Source organism: Castanea sativa, chromosome 5, assembly GCF_040712315.1.
Source record: "Castanea sativa cultivar Marrone di Chiusa Pesio chromosome 5, ASM4071231v1".
Taxonomy (NCBI): domain Eukaryota; kingdom Viridiplantae; phylum Streptophyta; class Magnoliopsida; order Fagales; family Fagaceae; genus Castanea; species Castanea sativa.
The window spans coordinates 11,854,699-11,881,489 of record NC_134017.1 but is presented as its reverse complement, the minus strand read 5'-3'; the positions used below and the strand labels follow the sequence as shown (position 1 = coordinate 11,881,489).

At 34.5% G+C, this 26,791-nt stretch overlaps 2 protein-coding genes across 5 annotated transcripts; one reads left to right on the top strand and one right to left on the bottom strand.

Moving 5' to 3' along the window:
* On the bottom strand, positions 1-10,248 carry LOC142633443 (uncharacterized). Its single transcript, XM_075807685.1, has 11 exons — positions 10,016-10,248; positions 9,736-9,801; positions 9,562-9,629; positions 8,628-8,658; positions 8,438-8,507; positions 7,037-7,094; positions 6,241-6,369; positions 1,139-1,230; positions 676-760; positions 422-500; positions 1-286 (listed from the first exon to the last, which is right to left on the bottom strand). Exons 1-11 carry the CDS (start codon positions 10,020-10,022, stop codon positions 222-224), a joined length of 750 nt encoding a protein of 249 aa, XP_075663800.1. The 5' UTR covers positions 10,023-10,248; the 3' UTR covers positions 1-221.
* Positions 10,249-17,440: 7,192 nt separating this feature from the next.
* On the top strand, positions 17,441-26,059 carry LOC142636219 (uncharacterized protein At1g51745-like). Of its 4 annotated transcripts, none has more exons than XM_075810359.1 (4): positions 17,441-17,553; positions 18,046-18,411; positions 21,072-22,126; positions 24,624-26,059. In XM_075810359.1, the coding sequence occupies exons 2-4, from the start codon at positions 18,218-18,220 to the stop codon at positions 25,700-25,702; spliced, it is 2,328 nt and encodes a 775-aa protein (XP_075666474.1). In that variant the 5' UTR covers positions 17,441-17,553; positions 18,046-18,217; the 3' UTR covers positions 25,703-26,059. The 4 variants fall into 4 exon arrangements, with proteins under 4 accessions (XP_075666474.1, XP_075666472.1, XP_075666473.1 ...); XM_075810357.1 differs by having other exon boundaries at positions 21,072-22,144; XM_075810358.1 differs by lacking the exon at positions 17,441-17,553 and adding an exon at positions 17,570-17,893.
* The last annotated feature ends 732 nt before the right edge of the window (positions 26,060-26,791 follow it).

Genomic DNA, 26,791 nt, shown 5'->3' with positions numbered 1-26,791 from the left:
TGTCCAAAATCTATCATGGCCATCTAGGGCTTCATTAATGGAGTGCAATGTTTTAAAATTACAATAATACCTCATCCTCACTACTTTACTAAATGGCATCACAATTACTAGAACTAAGTTTCCTGGCAAGACAAACAAGCCAAAAATACATACGACAAAAAATGATAAAAATTGATCCATGCTGAAGAGTTCTCCGTATGCATCGTTTAGATAGCTCTCATCTATGAATGAGAGGGTGACTCAGATTTCTCTGCCAGATAGTGCTCAAGCATATCTTCTTCATCATCTGCCGAACAAAAGAGAGAAAATGGATTCTTTGTCAGACTTCGGGTACAAGGCTTATCAAATACATATTTGCAAAAGAAAAATCTGGCCACGGTCATCAAATCATCAACACATGAATATGGAGAGGGAGAATCACCTTCGAAATCATCATCATCAAAGTCAATATCTTCCTCATCTTCCACATCAGATCCTTCAGCAACCGCAACTGGACCTCTCTGTGAAAAAGAAAAAGGTTACTTTAATTATTCATTATTTATAAATTAAGTCAAGTTTTTAGAGGGAGTCTCCATGAGCTTTTCTTCTGCAATGCTATTGACTCCTGAGCATGGTGAATATTACGTTAAGGTATCCATAGATAAGAGGGGTTTATAGTCAGGTTAGGTAACATACCACAGAACCTCTTCCACTTTCAAACCACTGTCTTCCTGAGAGCCTCTTTTCCTTAGGTGCAGTAAGTGCAGACTCGGGCATTAACCTGAAAATTCATGCACATTTGTTGTCATAAAATTAAATATAATAACTACGGCACCAATGTTTTTGAACTTGATTGGCAATGATACAAGAATTGGACATCAAATGAGAGGTTGAACACAAGCTATACATAATAACTAGGGTAATACTAGGAAAGGATATCAAAAGCAAGGTTGAAATTTCCAAGAACACAGATTCTTGAGTTTGTACGTTTATCCTTCCGACATCTATAAATATCATTTATCTATTACGCACAGCCACAAAGGACATTTATTTAGGGAACGCATAAAATGAAATACGCCTCTCATAAATGAAACACCTGAGGTAGGAAAACGAATCCATGGTCCAAAAAAGAAAATGAAAATCTACCAAGAGGACTTACTTGGCTCGTTCTAGTGCCAACTCTGCTTCAAACCTTTCTCTCCATGCCAGAAAAGTTTCAACGGTAACTGGTTCTCCATGTGGAATAATAACCTGAAAAGGAGAGGGAAAGGGAGTGCAGGGAAAATTGGGGGCAGAGGGGAAGACAACAAAAGTTAGAAGCAGCTCCAAGAACAAAATTTAAGGCAAGCATACCCAACACAAACAACCAATGCAAAGGTCTGAATAAATGCCTGGTTGGTAATGAAGTATTGACAGACCATTGACAGCTATGATAAACTTAATGCAAAAAGAAAAAATGTAACATACAGAAAGGAAAAATATGACTTCCTTTCTTGATTATGCGTTAGTATACAAGCTTCATCTTAATGAATAGTGCAAGTATCGAGAAGGATAATTATTTTACTAGAAAGGGAAGAAACTCAAGTACACAGGGAGTCTAAAAGAGGACCCCCCAAAGAATTAGTCTGAGGTTAAAAGATCCACAAAAGAAAGAATAGAAGCCCTGCCAATATCAATAGCAGACAACCCAAAACCACTACAAGTTCATTATGGCAAAAAGAGCTTCATTCCAAATAAAGCTTTTATCATGCTTTCCAAGCAACCTTTTCCAACTGAATTACAAAATGAACACCTTCTTAGGCATCACTTCCAATGCAATAAAATAAAAAGAACCACAACTCCCTTGCAATAGAGCAATGGACAGATGATCAACAGATTTAACACTACATTTAAATGTTCAACACCAACTCACTAGGATAACATTGCTATCCATCTTTTTTTTGGGAGAGAGGAGAAAGGGGGGGGGGGGGGGGGGGGGTGTGCGCCTGTGTGGTGTGCCTCATACAAAGAGATTGTGTCAGGTGATGTACAGGCAACATACCTGAGGTCATGTCGACTTATTGCCAGCCAGAAAGAAGGCCTTAATTTCTTTCCAGGGCTAGATCAAGTGATAACTCCAGCTCTGTGTGTGCTTACTGTCATATATATTGTTTACCACCAGTTCCAAGCCCAGAAATAGGAGGATTACAATAGGTTGATGGCCAGCGTAAAATTTAATCACTCAATATGGCTAAAGATGTACTTAAAGAATATAAAGGATGTGGGTAACCAACTAAGGAAACTTGGTGATAAAAATAAGGAGGTTCAAGTAGCAATTAGATTAAAGAGAGAGAACTATAGAAGCTTACTTAGATGTAGAGAGCATGTTGCTAATGAAAATAAGTGTGAGGAGGGAAGCAAAAAAGGATGTCGCCAAATGTAAAGCTTATGATGAATTATATAGCTAGTTAATTAAGGACAGTCTGGAACTCCATGCTAATCAACTCGACAAAATCTTATCAAAATATTTAGGGACAAACTCCATTAATTTTTTTTACCAACACAATAACCTTCTTAATAAGAATTCTGCTTAAGTTGTCATACTAAATATGAGAAAATAGGTGCAAACATAAAGCAATCTAAGGAAATCAACAGGCATGATGCCACTCCATGCAAATCAATTCAACAGAGTCTTATCAAATTGATTGGGCAGGTTTATAACTCTTTTTCACCAAAACGATAATTTTCTTCATTAGAGTTTTGTTTAAGACCTTGAATTTGATGGTGTTATCATTCAAGAAATAATTTTTGCTTAAGTTTCTCAACCTACACCAAATTACATATATATCTATCATTAGGGTCAAAAGGAGATCGCCCTACTGAAAATTTTGGAGAGGCCGCGGAAGATTAAGGTAAGAAAGATCACAATTAAATGAAAATAGGCAAAGCCCTTGTACATAGGATCTGTACGATAGGTACAGCAACATCAAGCAGTGAAGTACAACTATCAAGCATCTCAAACAAAAAACAAATGACAACAAACCCAAAGCATTTATCCATTCAAACAAAATATTGAGGAATAAAAGCTTCAGATCAGAGACAGAATTTTCATATCCCTCAATCGTCCAGGACTCTTAGCTGTCTGCTCTCACCAATGCTCCAAATGATACAATGGTGGATTATTCTCCAAATTGCCACACTATGCCTTCTACCAAACTTGCTTGCCGGCTTGCTAAAAGCTCCACAACACCCTTAGGCATAACTTATTCAAAACTGAAAAGCGATAATACCATGTTCCAAAGTCCCCAAGAAACCTTTATGTTGTACTTGGACGTTGGAGAACTACATTCTTTGTTTAAATAATATTGTAACTTATCAAAAAAAAAAAAAAAAAAGTCCCCAAGAAACTGAGCAATGGAGGAGAAGGTGATCAGTAATCTCCCCATCCCCCTTACCCGTACAAAACCAGTCTAATGATTATTTGACGCTTCCCGAGGTTATCAACAGTAACAATTCTCCCCAAAGCTGGTATCCCAAATGAAGAAACTTTAGACTTCCACATGCAACACCAAGGAAAAGACAAATGGGGGGTAGAATGTAACATCTTATAATAGGATTTAACCTCAAAGACATTCAGTGGAGAAGGATTCCAACATAGAGTATCCAACTCAACCTGCCTTATCAACCCTAAATAAAGCAAATCCAAGAAAGAGGCAACAAACTCAGTTCCCAGACATGAACTAGTCTAACAAAGCCTTTTTTTTTTTATAAGTAACGAAAAATTTTATTAGAACCAGTCTAACAAAGCCTATATCCTAGTGGTAGTTGTCACCAACATTAGTCAAATAGCACAGCATCCTGTTCTCTCGTGATATTGAATAGTTCCAGGAATCTATCTCGTAAAGGTGGTCTGTAACACCAAGAGTCATGTTAAAACTTAATAGAAGAGCCATTGCCTACCTTGAAACAGGTGAACTGGTGGAAACCCTCCCACCCCTTTAATAAATTCCAAAGGCTACCCCATACAGACCTTTGTGTTGCACCACCCTCCTCTAGAGAGCCCCTTTGTCAGTTGCATACCTCCAGATCCACTTCCCCAACAACGCCTGATTGAACAAGACTATATTTCTAATACCCAAACCGCCATTTTGAAGGGGCTAGCACACACAGCTCCAACTAACTAAATGGTACTTGAACTCATCAGTAATTCCACTCCATAAAAAATCCCACAGTAGCTTCTCTATATGACAATCAACCCCCATGGGAATGGGAAATAGGGATAAATATGTTGGGAGGTTAAAATAAAGTGCTCTTTATTAGTGTCACTCGGCCTCCCATGGAGAGAGAAATTCTTTTCCAGCCGTTGTTCCATTTTCTCAAGCAGTGAATTCCACACAGCCTTCTCTTTGAAGGTGGATCCTGCAGGTAGACCCAAATATGTCATCGGAAGTTTAGAAACTTATAACCCAAAATTCCTTTTGGCCTCCACCAAATTCTTTTTGGGCTTCCAATCAACTTTATGGTGTCTTCGACTTGAATTATAGAAATTCATTTAGTTGCCTTATCATTGGTTCTTGCTGACTTGCTGCAAAAGACCAAGCCCTCTAGCCTAGATGTCTCCTCTTATTTCTAAGAAAGTAAAATGAGGCTCCAAGGCTTTAACTTTTCATGATGCACAATTTATTTGTGTTGCCAATTGACATCTCAACATGCTCATTAAATTTATGGTAGTCTTATTGTCATGTTTCTTATGTAGTCCTTCGATTCTGTCAAGCAACTAAACCATTTTGCCCAATTTTCTAAAATATTCTTTTTCAATACACACACACACATGCATGCATGCATATTACATATAGACACACTGTTGTACTAAAACGTATGCATATTGCCATAAGGGCTTTGCCACCCACCCTCTTATTCTCTCTTTTTAATGTATTTGATGGAGTAGTTTCTTTTTAATACAAATTTTTCTTACGTATCAAAAAAAAAAAGTATTTGTTCTGCCTACAGGATTCTTTGATCCTAGTATAGCCCTAATTTATTCATGATAACACCTCATCTTCAGCATAAGCCATTTCATTTCCCACTTTTAAACATATTTTTCTAACCCTGTCACTAGATAACTTGAAATGGGCTTCACCACCCCATTTTTTGCATCTGCCAGCACCTACCTTATTAAAAAATCACGACATGTGTGCCGCCTGAATGTCTAAACTTAAGTCATAATATGACTTCTTCTTTTTTTTAAGTAATGAGAATCATATTAATCATGAAGAAAAAGCAAAAACAGCAAATACAAGGTGTTCATGATGGTGAACACAAGAAACAGCAACAAAAAACAACAAAGATATGAAAAGCAACTTAAGGAGCAATTCTAAGGGAAGTAAGAAACTCCAGAGTAGAAAAAAAGGCATAATATGTCTTAGAAGAATGAAAAATTGAACTAGTAACGTCAGCAACCATCTTGATTACAAACAGATAATGCTTCTTCTTTTTTAATAGTTATAACAAATATATGAATTCACAAAATTTTTTTTTTTAAATAGAAGAAAAAAATTATTTAAAAAAAGGCTACTTCATGTCTAAATGACTCGAAGAAGCCTAAATAATTACAATAGAAAGAATTATATAAATAATAATGACTCTATGAATAACATGATGGGTTTATTATTTGTAAAGCCCCACACTTGAGACCACTTGTATAAGGAGCTAATAAAGGTTGCTAACAACTGACTCCTCGTACTTTCCATGTCTTCAAAAGTGTGCCAATTGCATTCTCTCCATATTGTCCACATCAAATTTATGGTTTACAAATACAATATAACATTTCACAGTCAATGGGTTTGCGAGTTCTAGAGATCTGACAGGCATGTTGATAGAGATCAGTTGCGACAAATTTTTTATAATTTTATTGTTTCCTTTTCCTAAATGAACTATGATTTTTTGTTAATAATTAACAATACTTATTGAAGTAAAAAGAATCCAAGTATGGGTACAAGAAAATCAACCTCTCAAAGTAAAAATATTAATCATGTTAGGTAATGAACTCAAGTAGTGAAGATAGGATTTTATCTTGTTGCATCAAATATTAATCATGTGACAGATTCTGCTTCTACATGCCTATGTTGCATCACATATTTTGCAAAGAAATGTTTTGAAACAGAAACTACATTTACATATAAGTATAGCAAACATATATCAAGTTAAACAATAGATATTTACCCATCCAAAAAAAAAAAACAATAGATATAGGAAAGAATTGAAACTATAGAACACCCATACGTCATCTTTTGTCGCCTCTTCTGCTTCAGCATCCTCAGCATTTGTGTCTTCACCATATCGTTCAGAAAGCCACTCTTTAGCTGATGAAACTAGTGTGTAAACCATAGCCATACCAAGATTTTCAGATGCCTGTGGAATGCAATAACAAATCAAGATATGCTATATATTTTTTGTACAACTTCACATCACTTTTTGAGTATTTTAACCATCTTAGAGATTAAACATCATTAGTGTGGTCTTGATTGAGCTAAATCTTTTATGCCAGCGTAGTCTCTTAGAGGGGTCTCGATGTTGGGGGTTTACTAATTGTTCTTCTCTCTCTGTGTTTATGTCCTCTCTTAGCTTAGTTCCGTAGTAGCTTTTCTCTTGTTGTTCATCATCATGAACTTCTTGTATGACTTTCTTTCTTTCATTTATAAAAGCTTTCTGATTACTTATCAAAAAAAAAACATCATTAGTAGCTTGTTATAAATTTCAGTCATTAAAATGCCCCGTCAGTCTGTGTGAGAAAAGGGCACCACATCATTTCTTAATTTGCAGCTCTCAGGAGATATTTGACATGCAATCGTTTGTTTAGGTTAATACAGTGACTGATCGCCCATTAGACCATTTTCATTTTATGACATTTCTTAAACAAAACTGATATTTTCCATCTCAGGTGGCTGTTTTATGTTTTTTTTCCCATGTTTGGGGGGGAGGGAAGGGGAGAGGGTGAATGGAATATTCAATTGCACTCCATTACTAGGAAATCATATAACATAAAGAATGTAAACAAACTCAGTTGCACCAAAATTACCTCTTGTTCAAGATTTTCTTTCAAAATTCTAAGATCTTCTGTATGTATTCCTCGCAAACTGGAAAATGAAAACTACCATCACTAAAGAACATAACACATGGGTTCAATTTGAAGAACCACATTCATACAGTTACCACTTACTAGTAATCTAGCTGAAAAAGGCAATATTGATAACAGAGTGCTATTCATATAACAAATTTGTCTCGTCTCAAATTTTTAACAGGGGGATAAGTTCTAAAAGAGACTCCTATCATTTAGATGAGCTCCCAGAAGCCCCAGTTAAAATTTGCACCATTTAGCAGATTGAATAATCAGCAAGTACATGCACAAGAAACATTTGGATCCATAACAAGTAAAGCCAGCATTCAAAAACAACAGTCAAAAAGAATGATTAGTCATATCCAGTAGTTAAAATATTTTTTAGTGGCACATTACACACAAATCCCATGGGTCTTGAACCCACAAATGGAGTTGTTAAAATACAACACCACACATGAACATTTTAACTGACCCCAAGGCCCCAAACTACTTTTTAAGGCTATGAACCAGGACTTTATTGGTCAAGAACTTTGCTGAAGGCTCATTCCTTATTCAGCACATATGATATTGAAAAGACCCAAAAACTCATTTTCGTTCTTACATTTTTCCATTAACAATTTCATAGTATAGGATACGCAGTTTTGATATTTCATCTATGCAATGGTGAATTCATATCATCTTTTCATTTATGCAATAAACAGGGGGAGAGACTATCAGATATATTGGCGAAGGAAAGCAACCAAGGGAATGTAGCAGACAAGATGATATAATTGTAGATTCTGGTTGCATGGAAATGGGCAATCTGGTTAAATCAGCATTCTGATAAATGGCTACTGGTATATAGTTATTTCTTTTTACTAGTGGGGTAATTATAAAAAATGAAATGAAAACAGAGTAGCAACACAGTAGCATAAGTATTGTGAAAATTTATATGTTACAGATTATAGATACCAAGGTCAATATGAAGGATGGTTTACAACTTATTACAAAACACAGACATGGCAGTAGGGACAGGCATATAACGGAGTAGAGGTGCAACCATATGATGCCACTTTTTTTTTTTTTTTGAGAATCCATATGATGCCACTTTAATTGTGCATTCACCAAATGAAGGTAGTTCTAAGAATGTTGATTTTTTGTGTTGTATGCTTGTATGCATTAGAGGTGAGTTCAATGAGTTCAGAGCAAAGCTAAGCCAATCAAAATTAAGGTCGAAGTTGAAAAGAGAAATTAACAAAACAAAAAAAACAAAGGTGAAAAATTGAGTAATAGTTATTATAGAATTACTGCTAAAGCTTATAAAAGTGGAGAATAGTAGACTGCTCGTTAGTGCAGCGATATCCGCATGAAGAATATACCAACCTCTTTACATTTAAAAGCGGAGGTTCATCTGGATACTTCTCTGTGTGTGAGAAAATCAAAGCTAGCTCAACTGCAACAGAAGTTTCAGAAAAAGTTCCCAAAAGTGTATTTTTGAGGGTGTATTAGGAAAAAGAAGCAATATATGCTTATCAATTATGAAAAAGAAAAAAAGAAAAATAACAAGAATAACCTGGAGTGGACAACTCATCTCCCTCATCATCCTGTTGAACATAAGCAACATAATACATGTAAGGAAATTTGTTTGCAATAGAAAAAATATTAAATTGAAGACAGTTGGATGTATCCTCAGATTGTAATCACACACACACAATTCAAAAGAAAAGGGGTCTAAAGGGCAATTATCCCCCTCCCCCAGATTGTAACAATTCTGAAAACTGTACCCAAGAAACTACATTTCAATTCCAAAAACTCTATCCAATTGTAATTCATACAGTTTTAGACAAAAAAGTGGCACCCCCCCCCCCCCAGAGAGAGAGAGAGAGGGAGAGGGTTATGGAGAGGAAAAAATTAAGCATACAACACATAAAATGAATTGATTGATCTGTGGGGTTGAACACATGCATTTACATCCTACATAGAAATTGATTCTTAGGAAAGTTGACACAAAAGCCTCACCCTGCTTTGCATAATGTCACAAAATGCATCAGTGGTGGCTACAAACACGCATGCACGCACCACATGGAAGTGACAAAATATTCGCATTTCAATTTCATGCATTTCTTGTTACTTCCCAAGTCTAAGAATTGTGATTCAATGACAAACTTCTAGAACTTAATACACCCACTTGCTATTAATGTGGCATGAACACAAACTCGAGTCCAGCTTCACAAGTTAAACAACTTGGACAAAACTTTTCCTACCATAACCTAACTAACAAGTCCCCCCCATCAAACAAACCCAAGCCTAAAACCTAGGAAGCATGGGCACGGACATGGGTACCACATGGCAATACAAGCAATTTCTAAAAAATTATAACATGACATGGTGGTAATAACACAGGTACAACACGGGTAAAGCACCCCGAATGAAGTGTTTGTGCTTCTTAGCCTAAAACAATCTGTAACTTTAAAATTTTATTTTTTAAAAAAGGGATGAGTATGTACCTGGGGGATTACTTTTATTTGGAAGCATCTGTTGGAAGTATTTAAGCCACTCTCACTAGAGTGAATTTCTGCAACACAAAGCCATATTGCATGTCAAAATAGCAATACTTACAAACAAAAATTATGATTCAAATTCATTGGCAGAAAAAAAGGGGCATCACACAAATTACAAACCTTTGAAATCATCCATAAGTATGGCTTCCAAAGCCTCAATTTCCATATCCTGCTCCTGAGCATAGTCTGTTCACATATTTTACACAAAACAAAAATTGTAAATTTAATGTGAACGCAATTGGGTTATCTACGAACTAAAAAAATTTATGGAATTTAGCAGATTTAAGATGTAACAAGAAAACCCAGATCGGAAAAATAATATTTTGATTGATAGTTGAGGAAAAAATAGAGTTATCTGACCAAAAACAAAATAGTGAAAGTGAGTAAGATTTATGCATACCCGTCATGGCTGTGATAGGCTTTTTGAGATTTTGAAAGCGGTTCTATAGCTTCTGTTCTGTGATTCTCCGGATGTAAAAATAAAAAATAAAATAAAATCAGAGTGACTCTACAAGTTGAAGAAGACGGCCATCCCAAACTCACTACGGTTTTAAAAGGTGGGCTTTTTTTTGCTGTTTCGCTTGTTGTTCTTCCTCACTTCTTTGGGTCTTTTTGTTTTTTGTTTTTTGTTTTTTGTTTTTTATTTTTATTTTTTGGAAATTCCGAAATTGTGTATTTTTTTAAAAAGACTAAAACTTTTTCTTTTTCCGTTTTAAATAGTTACAAATCTCTTCTCTTTATCCAAATCTCTCCTTAGCCCAAGTAATGCTAGAATTGTAACTTTTGTCACAATTTTTTTATAGTTTATCCACATGATAAGTTATGACCGTTACTCGTGAACCCATATAAACCTACCACCATTCACAACTTATCACGCAAGCAAGATGTGGTAAAAATTGTGTCAAAATGTGTAGCCCTAGCATTTTCTCTTCATCCCTAGCTAGTACCTAGGGAGGTGCCATCATACCAATTAAGTGACCAGTCCTTGTTTAGTTTAGATTAAAGTGCAAATTACACCTTTTAAATTTGATTGAAATTCTTCCTTATCTCTCAACCCCTGACTATTACTTAAGGAGGTACCATCAGACCAATTGAGTCATTAGCATTTATTTAGTTTAGGCTAAAGTGCAATTTACATATTTTAAATTTGATTGAAATTCATTTTAGACCTCTAATTTTACTTTTGTTTAATTGAATTATTTAAGTTTCAGATTTATTTAATTTAAGTTTTCAGTCCATATCCATTAAAAATTTTATGTTGATCAAATAAAAAAAAAAAGTTATGGTTTTTTTTCAACTCTTATTTTTATTAATTTTATAGATTTATTTCATGTGATCAATTTATTTTATTTTTTTCAAAAAATGTTTTTTTATTATTTAATTACATACTTAATGTCAATTTTAGCAAATATGACAATTACATACATTTAATTACATACTTAGATTACACACATTTAATTACATACTTAGTGACAATTTAAGTACATACTTAATCTTTGTTTCTCCAAGTTTTCAACAAAAAAAATCTTTGTTTCTCCCAAAAAAAAAAAAAAAACTTATGACTTTTAAGACTCGATATTTGTTATAGAATATATGATATATAATATTTTGATTACAATAACTTTTTTTAGTAAAAAAAAAATTTAGGAACTCATGTGTAGAACTCACATTTAAAAACCGACTTTTTAATGACAATAACTAAATGATTAACTTTACAACTAATAACTAAATGCATTTGACATAATCAAAGATTTTAATGTTTAATTTTTTATTTTTTTGAATTGCAAATCTTATTCAGAAATAAAGAGTATATTAGGAAGCCACATGCTTTATCCTTAATTAATGGAAACAAAACAAGGAGGGCTAAATCTCCCGTAAACTTTTATTATATAGTATTTAATGTTTTATAATAATAATAATGAAATAATAATAAATATTATATAATTCGCAACATTAATTTAATGTATGAGATGTCGTGTGCTTTCACATGGATTTTTGTTTGTGTATTTACTATTTAGATATGATAACTTATATGTTTTTTGTGATTTTTATAAATATATCGATTTTTTTTATTTACACATGTGGTTATTATCTACCTTCTTTTATCACTTTAAGTAGTATCTCTCGTTTACTTAAATCAAGACCCCTTTGTTTACTTCCATTATTTAAAAAAAAAAAAAAAAAAAAAAAGAAAAAGATCCCTTTGTTTACAAAACTTGTGGTCACAATCAAATTATAAAAGTTAGTCAAGATAATAAAGAATTAATTAATTAAAATGATTAGAGTGAAAAGTGAATATCAAAATGATTAGAGACGTCTATTAAAGCTCCTTTTCTTTTTGCCCATAATATGTATTTTTTTTTAATTTTGGTAAACTCGTAATAACATGTACTGTTTTAGTGTTTTACATCAATAATGTTAGAACCGTAGAAAATGATGGTGGGACCCATATAATGCATGTGGGACAGGTGTAGAAATTTAAAAATATTTTATATACCAGTACGTTGCGTTCAAAATCATCTTCAAAAAAATCATCTTCACTTCTTCTTTTTTTGTGAAGTACATGTCCCATGTTTTTTTTTTTTTGTTTTGGTAAACAGGAGCTTTCATTAACAAACAAAAGAGCCTCTATAAAAGAGGATACATACCGGTCATACAAAGTGGCCTCAGCATCTAGCCTAACAAGAAGATCCACCTCAGGAGGGGTGGATAAAAATAACAAAATTCTGATCCAACAGAGCACCACGCCTAGCTAAATTGTCTTCGCTCTTTTTTCATGGATTTTAGTTCACATCCTGCTTGGTTCCAAACTCATGCCACCTTACCTTAGTACAAGCGAACTCACCGTGTTGCTCTTCTCCAACAACCAACAACAATTATTGATCAATGGCCTTGAACCAAAAAAAAAAACAAAAAAACACAACAACATGTATTCAAATTTATATATATAGTTCATTTCACATAGTACAAATAATGCTGCATACAGTTGCGGCTTTAGAAATTTTTTCTAAGGTGGTCACTAAGAAATTTAAATTATACAAAATCTAATAAAGTGATAACATTAATATTTGCTACAACTGTGAGTCGAATCGCTAAGGAGAGCAAAATTGTTGCAACTACAAAGTAAAAATATATATAATTGTCGTCATTATCAAAGAGAATTGACAACTACAATATTTTTCTTGATAGCATTTTTTACAAAAAAATGAAATTAGAAATTATTTTTATTGAATAGGTGGAACGAGTTACAAATTTGAATATTTAGCGATTTTTATCTTTTTGTTTTATAACAAGTTTTTTGTTGAATAATTTGATCACTTGATGTTGTTTGGTTTTGTCTTGTTTTTGTTTAGTTTATGTTTGTTGTTATTTGGGCTAATATTTATTATTGTTATATAAGCTTTTTCTTTTTAATTTTATAAAAAGGATTAAGGACTATTTTTGGGAGGTAGAATTAATTTTAGAGTAATGCTACGTCTACAATATTACAATAATTCTTATGCAAAAAGCTATTATTAGTGAGTAAAAAAATAATATCATTATTGGGCCCAAATTAGAATTAGTAATAGCTTACCACATTGTATTTGTTGTAAAAAGATTGTGAAAATGTTGTGAATGTAGCATTATTTTTATTTTTATTGAACCCAACTTTTTGTAATTCTTAAGTCAGGGTGTTCAAGATTTTTATTAGAGTGATCACAATAGGTTAGTTTAACATATAATAATTTTTTGGCAAGTATATACATGCATTTTTTTTTGCAAGTCAGGGTGGTCTTGTGACCACCCTGACTTGCATGTGGAGCTGTCAGTGGCTGTAGAATTATGGGCAGATAGACAAGGTTTATTAATTGCTTGGAAACTTGGTTACAAATTTATAGACCTATAAATTGATTATGAAATTGTGATATGTTGGTTAACATCAAATGGGACTACAACTCTGGCTATGACTCCATTAATTTGTGATTGCAGGGCCCTACTAAGCAGAGTATGGAACGTCCTACCATGTCACATCTTTCGTGAAGCTAATAGCATTGTAGATGGTTTGACCAAGAGAGGAGTAATGCAAAAAAGCAGCTTAGTGGAATATGCACAATGTCCTACTTTTGTAATTAATCATTATATATGAGATCTTTTGAGGAAAAAAACACTCCTAGAGCGTGTTCTTTGATATCCTTAAACGTTAGACTTTATTCAAGGATGACTAATGGACCAACTTTTGTAACTACTACTTAATTAAATAAAACATCCCTTCTTTCTACAAAAAAAAAAAAAAAAAGATTTTATACCACTTTTTTTTATTTTTTTTATACAAGATAAAAATTTTACTCTAATCTAATCTAAGTGTATATATGTGTGAAGTTTCCTCCTGGAGCCTTGAACCACAGTCTTTGCCCCCTACACCCCACAAGCATTTATACTTGTGGAGTAACCATCGCACAAAGGGTGTGCGATGGTTATATCACCCTTCTCAATAACTATGTTGGCCCAAATATGAATAGCAAAAGTATTTCATCTCGTTTACTTATCTTATTTCATTTTGCTTCATGTGGGTTGCATTCGTCTCGAATAGAGGACAAGTTTTACTTGAATCCACCTCAAGTTCATTGATCAATGACAATAGACTATAATAGTTAAATTTACTAACTTTAGTTTATATTTTTTGAATTTCAATTTGAATTAAATAATAAAAGTCATATAAGAAAATAATAAAAATGAACGTCAAAGAATCCAATAGCTAAAGAGAAGGAAGTCTCATACATTGTTATTGTTAATGTGCAAAAAAAAAAAAAAAAAAAAAAAAAAAAACTTGTATCTCATGATAATAAGATTGTAGTAATAGGAGAATTTTTGTATGTTGTATGTTACAAATCTTTTTTTCCACTTTTATTGTACAATATGAACTATGAACCCTAGTTACTGTCACACAATACAAAATATGCAGTTATGCACACATAAAGATATATAACAGAAATAGTGAAGATAAAAATAAATAAATAAATAAATGTGTGAGTATATTACAATTTTGAAAAAAAATCAAGATTAAAATAATGATTATATATGTTAAGGTTATGTTTGGATTGTGCATCTCTCACATCCACGTTTTGCGGGTTTTTTTTTTTTTTTTTTTTTTTACCTTAGCGCCTCTTGTAATGTTCATGGGACATGAACAGTGCAAATAGACAAATGAACGATATCCCATGCGTGAACAGTAACTTTTTTATTATTATATTTTTTTTTATTGTTTTCAGTTTTCAGTAAAATAAATGGCATCCAAACGCATTCTAAGTAATTTATTTTATTATATTTCAATTAAGCAACATACTTGTTTTGTTTCAATATGTATAAGATTTGTTTTTCACTTTGTAGTTGTGTTTTCGAGTAAAATATTTAACAAGTCTGTAGGGGGGATGAACTCAATTCCGGGCCAAGGCCTAGAGGGCTTGGAGGATCATACTTGAAAAATGGGCTAGGTCCACCTCAATGAGTAATAAAGGGAAACATACCTAGTCGATTCTTGTAGAATTCTAGGTATGCCACCAATACTGAAACTCTTATCTGAGGTCATAAACACAGGTGATCCTATAGGGGACAAAGGAAGGATCCCGAGGAACCAATCCCCCTCTTTAGCCAAGATGCCACTCTTACCAGATATGCCTCGAGAAACCCCCTGAAGGGATAAGGATTACAAAGATCGTCACCTTCGCATTAATGAGAAGTTTTCTACCTAATTTCTTCAACATTAATTACATAGAAGACAACTTGAATAGTACAGACACCCCCCCCCCCTAAAGTCATGTTTCACGATGAAAAGCAGAAGGGAGGGGGGGGGGGGAACCAATGGAAGATGGGACAAGTATCCCAAAAAAATCCACCTGGGAGCAGGTTAACTAGAGAGATAAAGGATGAAAAAAAAGGCCTATAAAAGAATAGGAGGCTGCAACAGAAAAGGGGAGCAAGAAATGCAAAGAAGAAACTCTAGAATAGAGGGAAGTAGAGAGTCATGTTGTATTTTCCTTTTCTTGTTCACTCCCTACTCCTTGGGAAAACGATTTGTATATAATAAAACATCTCATTTTTATTCCTTCTAGCTTAATCAATTATTTAAGCTTCCCATTGTGAAATTTCTACCTCATTTTAATGATAAATTAGTTGTGCAAGTCATTTGCTTAGACCATAAATTAGTTGTGAAATTTCTACCTTGTTTTAATGATAAATTAGTTGTGCAAGTCATTTGCTTAGACCATATATTAAATATCTGTTTGTGTTTGACATTTTGAGCCCCACAAAGTTAATGAAATATATTATTTTTCATATATTCCTTCATTCACCTACTTAGCCAAAAAAAAAGAAGAAGAAGATTAAAGATATATACTCACATATTAATTTTATTATAGTTTAAAAAAAAAAAATTCAATATACATACATATATATTATATGGCAACAAGATAAAATCATCCAAATTATAGAAAAATATTCATAGATAACAAAAATTCAAGATTATAATATCGAAATATGAACAAATTGATGTTTGACATAAATAGCAAAACGTATAACTAAAAATATTGATTTTTATAATTTTGCCGTATACAATGACATACGATAACGTATAAACAATTAGACTATCAATAAAAGGATTTGAGCCAAGTAAAGTTGAATTTTTTTTTTTTGGAGTGTTTTAGAGGTTTAATTGTATAAAAATGTATTTTTTTGATAGTATTTTTATTTTATAGGATAACATAATTTTGTTTTAATGTACACATGTACAAATGCTATACAACACGCTCGCGTGCGCACACACACATATATATTTTAAAGAAGATATACAATACACATATTTGATTGACCATGATGCAAACTAAAAATTGTATTCTTTTAAAATGTCATCAATCTAAAATCTAAATACATAGTGACCTTAACTTGCATGCGTTTTTACCCTATCCCCCCCTCCCTCCCTCCCTCCCTCTTCCATCTTTAAAATTCTACCTTTTTTTAGAGAAACAATGTAAAGTTTTTACTTTTTACCTTAGTTTTTACTTAAGGTGTCATTAATTACACCACACACGATTGCTTTATTTTTATTAATAAGAAAAACAAGATAATGACACTGCATTCAATTATATTATACTAGTCACTTCTAATATATATATATATATTTATATTTTATGTGCGTGAAAAAGTTTAATATTTTATTTATTTTTAGTTTATATTTAAATATAAAATTTAATAATTATGATAATTATTAATAAACATTTATTATAATTGTGCCTATGTATGAAATTATATATTTTACTATATGATTTTTTTTCTAAGCTATACCCAATAAACACTATTCTATGTGTGTGTGTGCGCGCACACACACACAAGCTTACCATTCTTTTATTAACTCAACAATTATATATATAAAACAATATTTCAAACTTATGACATTTGTTTCATGATAATTGCTTTTTAGACTTTATCAAGTTAATTAATTAAAACTCACCACATAATAAGTTATAACTTATTTAATGAGTCATGTAATTTGTGTTTTTTTTAAGAAGAAAATTATGTAATTTATGTAAACACGAATAATATATATGAATATGGATAATTTTATCCGTTGCAATGATAACACGTGACTAAAAATAGATTTGTCATCATGACGTGTTTAATACAACTTTGAAATTGACCCAAGCTGTTATCTTTTATAAATCGCTAGGGTTATGAATTGCTTAGTACTATAGATTAGAGATTCCTTCGCACTCAGTTTGGCACAAACTTATTTATTTATTTATTATCCCTTATTTTCGCTTACATCACATTAAGATCTTTTCTTTTTGATAAACTCATCACATTAGTACTTAACAAACCGTATTCATAAAACTGTATATATCTAACACCCATTTTCCTTTTTCTATTGTAACTTCTCTCTCTCTCCGGGCAAAAAGATACCAAAAGGTACGTTGATCCAAACACCCAAAACTCACTCACACACACACTCTCTCTCTCTCTCTCTCTCTCTCTCTGTCCGCACTGTAAACAGCAGATGAGTGCTTCAAAAATCTCAGAAACAAATATCCAACTTAGTCTAAAAACAAAAGATCAGACACAAACCAAACACAAAAAATAACCTTAAAAACTGAAATCCACTTTTGTAAAATAACTGAAAAAAAAACAAGATCCTCTCAATTTGAAGCTATTTCCGTACGCGTTTTTAGTTCTTCCTCTACTTCCAGTCAGATCCATTTTTCTCCTTAAACCCTTCAATCTAAGCCCCTCTACTTCTCTCTATTTCTCAGTGAGTTTTTCTATTTTTATATGTTGGATACTTTTTTTTTTTTTTTTTCGAGTTTATTTTGTGTTTGGCTTTCTGGGTTTTGTGTTGCATGCAATATTACATGTTTTCTGATATTTATTTTATCTGGGTTTTGCTTATTTTTGGTTTTTTAGGTATAAGGAGCACTGGTTTTTCATGAACCCGAGGATTTGGACTATAGCTATTTTCTTGGACTTGAAGATGGACTGCCAAGATTGAGTTTTGAGATCAAAGTTTCTTCCTTTTTTGTTGGTTCTGTTTTTTTGTTTTGGTTTTTGTTGTTGTTGTTGGTGTTTTGTTTCTGAGATGGGAAGTACTTCTGGTGAGGCTAAATCCAACGTCATCGATGCGTCGGTGGGCGGTTTGGTTTGGGTCCGACGCCGAAACGGGTCGTGGTGGCCGGGTCGGATAATGGGAATCGACGAGTTGTCAGAAGGCTCTTTGGTTTCACCAAGATCGGGGACTCCTGTCAAGCTGTTGGGCCGCGAGGACGCAAGCGTGTGAGTGTGTTTTACTTGCTTTCTATACTTGTTAGCCTTGGTTCTCAATTGGGTTTTTGATAAATTTGCATTTGCCTTGGTGTTTCTCTTTGTTTGTGTGGTTTTTAGATTTGAGCTTTTGGTAATGGTTTTGTTGGTACTCTAAGATAGGAAGTAAGAGGTCCTGGCTTGTTTGTTGTTTTTCTTTTTGAGTGTTTCAAGGACCATTTGAGCTTAATTTTTCCACCTGGGGTTGGTTTGTTTGTTGTATGATTGAGAGTTTGAGAGTTTTGTTTGTTAAGAAGTGTTTTGTTTGAGCACTGTTGTTAATTGGGTTGTACTTGTGGTTGATGTAAATGTTGGGGGTATTGTTAGTAGTGTTTTTTGTGTTTTGTGATTTTGGTGCTTGATATAAAGGCAATGTGATTGGGGAGGCATTTTTATGAAAATTTTGTTTGTCTTATAGGGTTGAGGATGCAATCTTCTTAGATTTTTATATTGTTCCTAGTTTTCAGAAGCATGAGGTTTCTCTTGCCATTTCAGGTTAATAGGAAAGACTTTGAAACTCATACTACATAAGTAAACCCCCCCCCCCCTCCCTCCTCCCATGAGCTTAAGAAAGAAGAAAGGAAAAAAGAAGTCTTGCTTGGTTGGTGTACACCAAGGTTATAATACTGGTCACCAAACCTGAAGGATAACCCCCTTGAAATATACATTTTTGGATATCTTGGAAGCTGAATAAGTTTTGTACCAGTCCAGATTTAAATAGTGTTTTTTTTTTTTTGAAATTTTAAAAACTTACTCTCAATTAGGACCTCAACTTGTAGATTGGTGGCTAGGGATGGTTTGTTTGGGGCTGTTTTGTTTTGATTGGGTGAAGATGGTTTCAGCTAGATGTTACTAAGTGAGATAGTTTGGTTGGTAGCAGTTCCTTTGGATGAGTGTCGTGTGATGGTTGTGGTCTGTGGGTGGGGTGATTTGGGTTGGGTAAAGACTAACAAGCCATGGTGGCCATGTGGTTGTGCTATTGCTTTTTCTCTGTTTTTGGTTAGGTTGAGAAGATAAAAGTGAGGGATTTGGGAGTACTGAGTAGTGGTTGTTAGGTACTCAGGTTGTTTTCTACTTTTTCTAATACCAATAGATAGAAACTAAGTGAGTTATTACTATCAATATTTTGAGACCCTAAAAATCCACCTTTGTATAGACGTTGTTATGGTTGCATCCTTTATCTTTTGAATGGATAGAAGCTATATTGTTTTATTGGATTTTTCTTTTGAATTGTATTTGCATGTCATGAAAACATTTTCCAAAGCTGTTATATGTGCTAAGATGTTGTTTATAATGCTTATTTATTTGTACACTATGTATTCTTTGAGTTTGTCGAATCTTGGCATAGATAAAAGTGGGCGGTAGGAAACACATTTTTTCCCATTTCGCCCCATATATGGTTTATAGGAAGCCTTTGTATCTCGTCCACTTTATTGAAGAATTGAGCTCTTCTTCCCCACCCCATCTTCTTATGTAATGATATTTATTGAGTTTCATCTTGAGGGCTTGTTCTGTTCGACCATGGGTGGGAGAATGGAGAAATCTATAAATTTTAAGATGAAAGAACTGATGTTTTAAGTGTCCCTTTGAACTTCTCATGAAAAAGAAAAGCTTTCAACCTGGTTCTTGAAATTCAGTCAGTATGAAGTTACTTTAATTGTATAGAAGATCATGTGTTTCCTTTAACATTAGCAGTACACTAATAGTGGAGGAGAGCAATATTTCCAGTTGAAGTAATTTTTAATACTTTTGAATAAATATTTTTGGTCTTGAAGCTCTGACTTTTTCACTGATCATCATCATAGCCTTTTGTCAAGTGATTGTCTCTTCTGAAATTTTGTTGCAAAGAATTTAAACTCAGGCTGAACGCTTTACTTGCTTTGTCAAAGTTTTAGGGATCTAATTTGGTGGAGTAGGGGAACCTTTCTTACTGTTTATTTTGAGTTTTAGGTTCATAGCAGCAAAAAAGTAAAAAAAGAAAAGAAAAGAAGGTAATATACTTATATTGTTCTTAATTTGTAATGAGGACGTTCTATTTTATTGACATTGTTTCTTTGTATAAATCTTTTATGCCAATGCTCTACAATTGAGTAGCGCATTGATGACTCATTGTTTGCTTTCTTGGTATGAGTTAGTTTAGGCAATGTGAGGGGGTTCAGCCTATGAGGCAAATATTGGATTGATGTATTTATGAGGCTTAAGCTTGAGGCCTGAGGCTTGCTATATGTATGACTTGTGCTTTTGTATGTATGCAATTAGTTAGGCTGCAAAGAATGTTTAGATCCACTTTACCTAGGAGAAATATAAACCTTTATAGGTGTTTGTGGCCATTGGTTTGGGATGTAGTTACTTGTAGATTCTTTTGCAATGAAAAAAAAAGTTTTCGTGAGAACCTAACTTCAGATCTTTCTTGGTTCCCTTACGAGGATTTCAATCAGGGTGCTGATATATTCTAGGTTTTGCTTATATTGTTTTAATAAGTTAACATGTAATTTTCTCACAAGTATTTTGTACTTAATTCTTTTTTCAGCCTTTGAATCATCCACGTGTATTGTGGGTGGTGTTTAGCTTTCTATTGCTTTATCTATATGGTGTAACTTTTTGACAAAATTCCGATTTGTTTATTGGTACAGGGATTGGTATAATCTTGAAAAATCGAAGAGGGTGAAGGCATTTCGTTGTGGGGAGTATGAAGAATGTATTGAAAAAGCAAAGGCTTCTGCAGCTAATTCCAATAAAAAAGCCGTTAAATATGCTCGAAGGGAAGATGCCATTCTCCATGCTCTTGAGATTGAGAGTGCTCGCCTTGGCAAGGATCGTTTGGACTTCTTTAGAAGAGAGAATTCGGGTGGTGACCATGGTAGCTCGGCTAAAGAGTCACCTAATATGTCCCACTCTGTTGAAGAAAATGGGGACGTGGGTGACAATGTGAGTGGTTCTGAAGACAATTCAAATTCAGCACCAGAATTATCTCAATCTGGTATATCTTTTGAAGAGCCAAATCATAATAGTTCTGCTAAGGTGCAATCTGTCCAGGGAAGAAGAAGAAAAACCCCAAATGACTCGGAGGATGACGGAACAGAAGGAGTTAAGCGTATGAGAGGACTTGAGGACCTAGGCATGGGTGTAGTGTCGAAAAGGAAGGCTGGGGGGGTGCTTGATACAGTTCAACAAGATAATGCTCCACTCTGTGATTCTAGCACTGGGAATTGCATATCTAATGGAAGTCCTGTCAATGGTAGCAAAGGTTATACGTCATCACTCAAAAGAAAGAGATCTCAAGTGGCGAATGTTCATGAATTCTTGAAAAAGAAAAACCGTCGCCGACCATTGACAAAGGTTTTGGAGAGTACAGCCATGGTGTCTGTTCCAGTTATTTGCGATCAACTTCCCAGTTCAAGTGGTTCACCTCGTCAGGGTATATCTGATGGCAGGGTTTCAGGATTGGAATCGAATGAGTCAAAGAAATCTATGATTATTAACAATAATTCGGACAGCACTGTAGTTTCATGTGAGAATGGAGCCCCTTTAAAGGCTTCTGAACAGGCTTGTGATGCTTCACATATCAATTACAAGGTAAAGGAGAATGAAATTTCTAGCATGAATGGGTTAGCTGAGAACGATTCTTCTGACAGGTTATTTGATGTGCCATTTGTTGGGGTCCTTGAGGAGGAAAAGCACGCTGCAGGTATGCTTGAGATAAAATGTGAGAATTTATTAACATCGAGTGTGCACAGCCTTTTCTTTGGCCATTTTCTTTCTTATGCAAATTTCATTTGAAATGGTGATAAATTTACTCATTTCTAGCACAATAGAACTTATTCTGTTAGGAAGGTATGCTACATCCAAATTCTTTAGGACTACATAAGTTTTGTGTCTGTATTCATATTTGTTATTGTTTTAAGATTATACTGCTTATGCTAGGGACACTGAGTGAAAGAAATGGCATGCGTATAGCTCCTTAGCTCCTGTTTGGGTCACATTTCTTTCTTTCTTTCTTCTCTCTCTCTCTATCTTTAAAAAAAAACTTAGGTGTATGCGAGGCAAACTCCAAAGTAAGGAAAAAAAGAGGAAAACATAAGCACATTTGAATTTTAAGCTATTCAACAAATCCACTAGCAATACATTTGGGGGTTCATAAAGGACTCTAATGGAATAGATAAATTATAAAGGAATGAAAATGAAAAGAAAGAGTAATCATTAGGTAATCCCACAGTACGGTGACATGGTGCTCCTTCTCACTTTTATGGTGGATTCCACTAATTAAATTCATAGTGGGGCCTACCATGAATATGAGAAGAAGAAACTCTGTGTCACCGTACCTTGGGAGTACCCTATGATTTTCCTAAAGGAATAGAGTTTTTGTTTTCTTTTTCCCTTTCGCTCTCTAATGGAGTTAGGAGTTTATAAAAGAATGAGGGGAAAGAAAATAAAAGTAGACCTTTACTATTATTCCTATTATTTTTCATTTGTGTTTTAAGGAAATGGGAATAAAAATGCAATTTGTCCTCAATTAATGAGTGGAATGGGTTGTTTTGTTCACTTTTTGGAGGAAATGCATATGGGAGAATGAAATGATCTGGGCATTCCCTCCTGGAACTCCAGTCCTTGTCACAAAACTTTTAAAGAGGGCAATGTATGGAACATACCTTAAAAAATGCATTCCACCCATTCCTTTCCCCACTCCCAAACAAGTTGTAAAGAAAAAGATAGGAATAATTCATCTAGATGGTTGTGCACATTTGTTCACCAACCAAATGATCTGGACTTATGCCTGGATTTGGGGTTTTTTAGCCAAAAATGAGACAAACCAAGCTCGTTACTTTAGGTTCACAAAGGATAACGCATTTATACATATGGTTTGGTTGTCTACATCCCCTTTTTGTTTTACTTTTAGGCTGATAAGCAAACACAATTTCTGTGATGAGCTTATAATTGTCATTGCGCACACATGCCTTTTTCTTAAGTTTTGAGTTTACTTGCTGGTGTAACCCAAGCTTGAACTGGGAACTGCATAGGCACCTGTGTTTGAGAAATGACATGTTTTAGTTCTTGTGCACATCTAAATATGCATGAGTTTACTTGTAAAAGTAAAAAAAATATGCATGCATGTTTTCTTTTTTTGGGGGGTTGGGGGGGGGGGGTGTTGGTCTTGTGGAGGAAGAATTGGGTGACAATGTAATGCAAAATTTTTCTTCTGTGAGTCTCCTCTCTCCAAAGTTCTAGAGGGTTGGGAGCTGTAGATGTCTTGTTCATTAGTCCCCTCTGTCTGTTTTTAAATTTATGGAGTTGAGATGAAGAATGAGACTTTTGTTAGAAAGAAGGGCCTGCTAACAAGGTTAATTTTGACTCTTGCCCCCATAAAGTCCTCTATAGATTTTGAGTTGAGAATTAATAGAAGGGATACTTCCTGGTTTGAAAAAAAGGTGGGCCAAACAAGATTGTCCCTTCTAATTAGCAGCTTCTCACTCTGTTTGAGGGGGAAGCATCTATTGAGAGTGGGTTTATGGTGTTGAGAGATTTCCAGCTGACAGGAAGGAAGGCCAGAAGAACTACAGAATCACACCTGCTGGACTAAGGGAAGACCGAAGGGATTTGCCGGATAAAACCGAAAGATTAATGATGAAGAGAAGAATTTGTGGGAAAGCTTAGATGATGTTTTTATTGGAAAATTTTTTATTAGCCCTACTGTTCACAAAATTGAGAGGTTAGTGATGTTGCTCCTAAAAGAGAAGTTATGGTTTTTGACAGAGCGGGACTTCTGTTTCTAGCCACAAAGCTCCTGATACATCTGATTGGGCTATGTGGATGGCTGGATGCTTTTTATACGTGCCATACCTGCATCTGTGCAAGTGAATTTGAATTGGACTCTTTAACATATAGCCCCTCAATTTCTTTTTTGAGCGTAACAGTTTATTTGGACCTTAATTTTCTTTATGCATGTATGTTATCCAGTAATGAGTTTTATGTGATTGGAGCTATAATATAAATATGAGTTTATTTACACCTTAATTTTCAAGTTTTCCTTTCACTGGAAAAAAGTTACCTCAGAATTTCTTACAAGTCACTTTCCTGCAGACTGTTGTTTATATAATCTTGTATTTTATTTGTTCATTCAGCTGATGTGAATTAATGAAAAGTATGGAAAATTTTCCTTGTGCTGATAATGTATTCTATTCTGCCAGGTTTTTCTCCTATACCTGTGTCTTGTTCCTCTGGAAGGTCTCATGTTGGTGCATTGGGAAGGCAATCTAGTCAAAGTAGTCGAGCTGAAGCTGCATCTTTGAGAAATGAGGGACTTAATGAATCTGGTTCTACCAGTTTAGCCAATGTTGATGTTACTATAGAGAAAGACACTTCAAAGTGGCAGTTAAAAGGAAAGAGGAATTCAAGACATTTAGGTAAAAATAGAAAACAGGACTCCAGAAAATATGTGGACATGGATGATGGTATAGAGCACTCTGAGGGTTCAGATCAGAAAGTTGATTGCAATGGCATTGGTGGGTCCCCTGCTTCGTATAATTGTACCTTACGAGCAAAGTGCAAACCAGTTGCTGAAGGCCAGGTTGATGGGTTCCGGGACTGGAACAAGCATATTTCTCCGAGGGATTCTCATATGAGAGGGACAGTCACTGAGGGGAAGCTATCGCCTGATGGCTCCGTGACACCTCAAAGGTCACTTCCATTTCGTCAGTCCCGCTTTACAGTTCACTCCAGATATCAGATACCAGATTATCCTGTCAGAAATATTTGCACAGATGCTTCATTATATGATGTCAAACTTGAGGTGAAAGCCAACAGCTATCGTCCACAGCATGTCCCATTGGTTTCCCTCATGAGTAAGTTGAATGGTAAAGCCATTGTCGGTCACCCTCTCACAGTTGAGGTTTTGGATGATGGCCATTGTGTGGGTCTGTTGAGCAGCATGCAGTGCAATCTGGAAGTTGGTGAAATGCGTGCTACTGTTAAGCCAAATTTGGTAACTGGAAGAGTTCATACCAAGCATGTTGCATTGCAACAACGTTTTTCACCAACCAAATCATCAAAAGCAAAGAAATCTGGGTTATTGTCCAAAAAGATTCGGAAATTGTCATCATTGACTGGTCACAAGCAGTCTGAAGATGAGCGGAAACCAGTGGTAGATAAGCCCAAAGGTACTGTTGTATCCTGTATCCCACTAAAAGTAGTCTTCAGTAGAATAAATGAAGCAGTGAATGGATTGGCCCGGCCAACACACCGTGTATTAACATCTAGCAACCTGTGAATTTGGTTGGGGAGAAGCAGTTGCTGGATTCTACCCCTAAATTTGGTTCTTTGCTATATTAGGTATTTTGATTCAGTTCAGCAGTCTAGTTCCTGCTTTATTTTAACTGTGCTCGGTTTTGCAGCACCATATATTCTGCCCCAAAGGTAGAATTCTTCTGTACAATTTCGTGCATTTCCTTGTTGTAGAACTGGTAGGAGTACGATAAATGGAGGCTTCTCTTGGCTTTTGTATATAATGTAACATTAGCTGAGGTGTAAAGATGGTGATCTGGTATTAGGTATTGGTGACCTGATATTAGTTATTTTAATTTATGAATTCAGGTTGATTCAAAGGCAATAACTTCATTCCCCAGTGTGTACTTGGGTGTTGGACATGATAAGGAACTTACTCTAATCCACTTTAAAATTTGTTTATAGCTTTTTTTTTTCCCTTAAAAGAATGGAGTTGGCATTGAAACTATTCTAGCTGGTTTATTTGTTTATGATCTGAAGTGTGAATTATTTCTTGTAAAGGGAAGTATCTTTTGTGTAGTTGCTGCTTTGTGTTTGTGCCTCTACTTGTGCAATTGGTGGTCCTCATTTCGCAATTCTGCAATTGGTCTATATATAATGTTACTGTTTATGTCTTCTTAGTTGGGCAAGACTTGGAACATGGGTGGTATGTGTTGTAGTACATGTCTTTATGTCATCCCCACCAATATCTTTTTAAGCAAAGGCCAAAAATTATGACATGCAGATCTATAGATTGCTACCAATTCTGATGCTATTTTAACTTATACTTGGAGCACTAAAATGCATTGAAAAATACTGACCATACTTGCTATCCTTAGTCTAGTAAGACAATCATGTCGATTTGTTGCATCTTGGCACTTGGCCATGTGCAAGTCATGGTAACTGTTATCATCCATTGATAATATTCATGTTTCACATGTAGACCCCATTTGTGCATGTCCTCTCTCAGCTGTAAATCATGAAGTTAGTGGGATCCATGGCTGTACGATATTAAATTAAATCAACTGACAAATATAGCGAAGGCCATAGTTGTTCGTTGGCAGTCCTCTTCATTCTGTCAGTGTAAAGAAGAAGT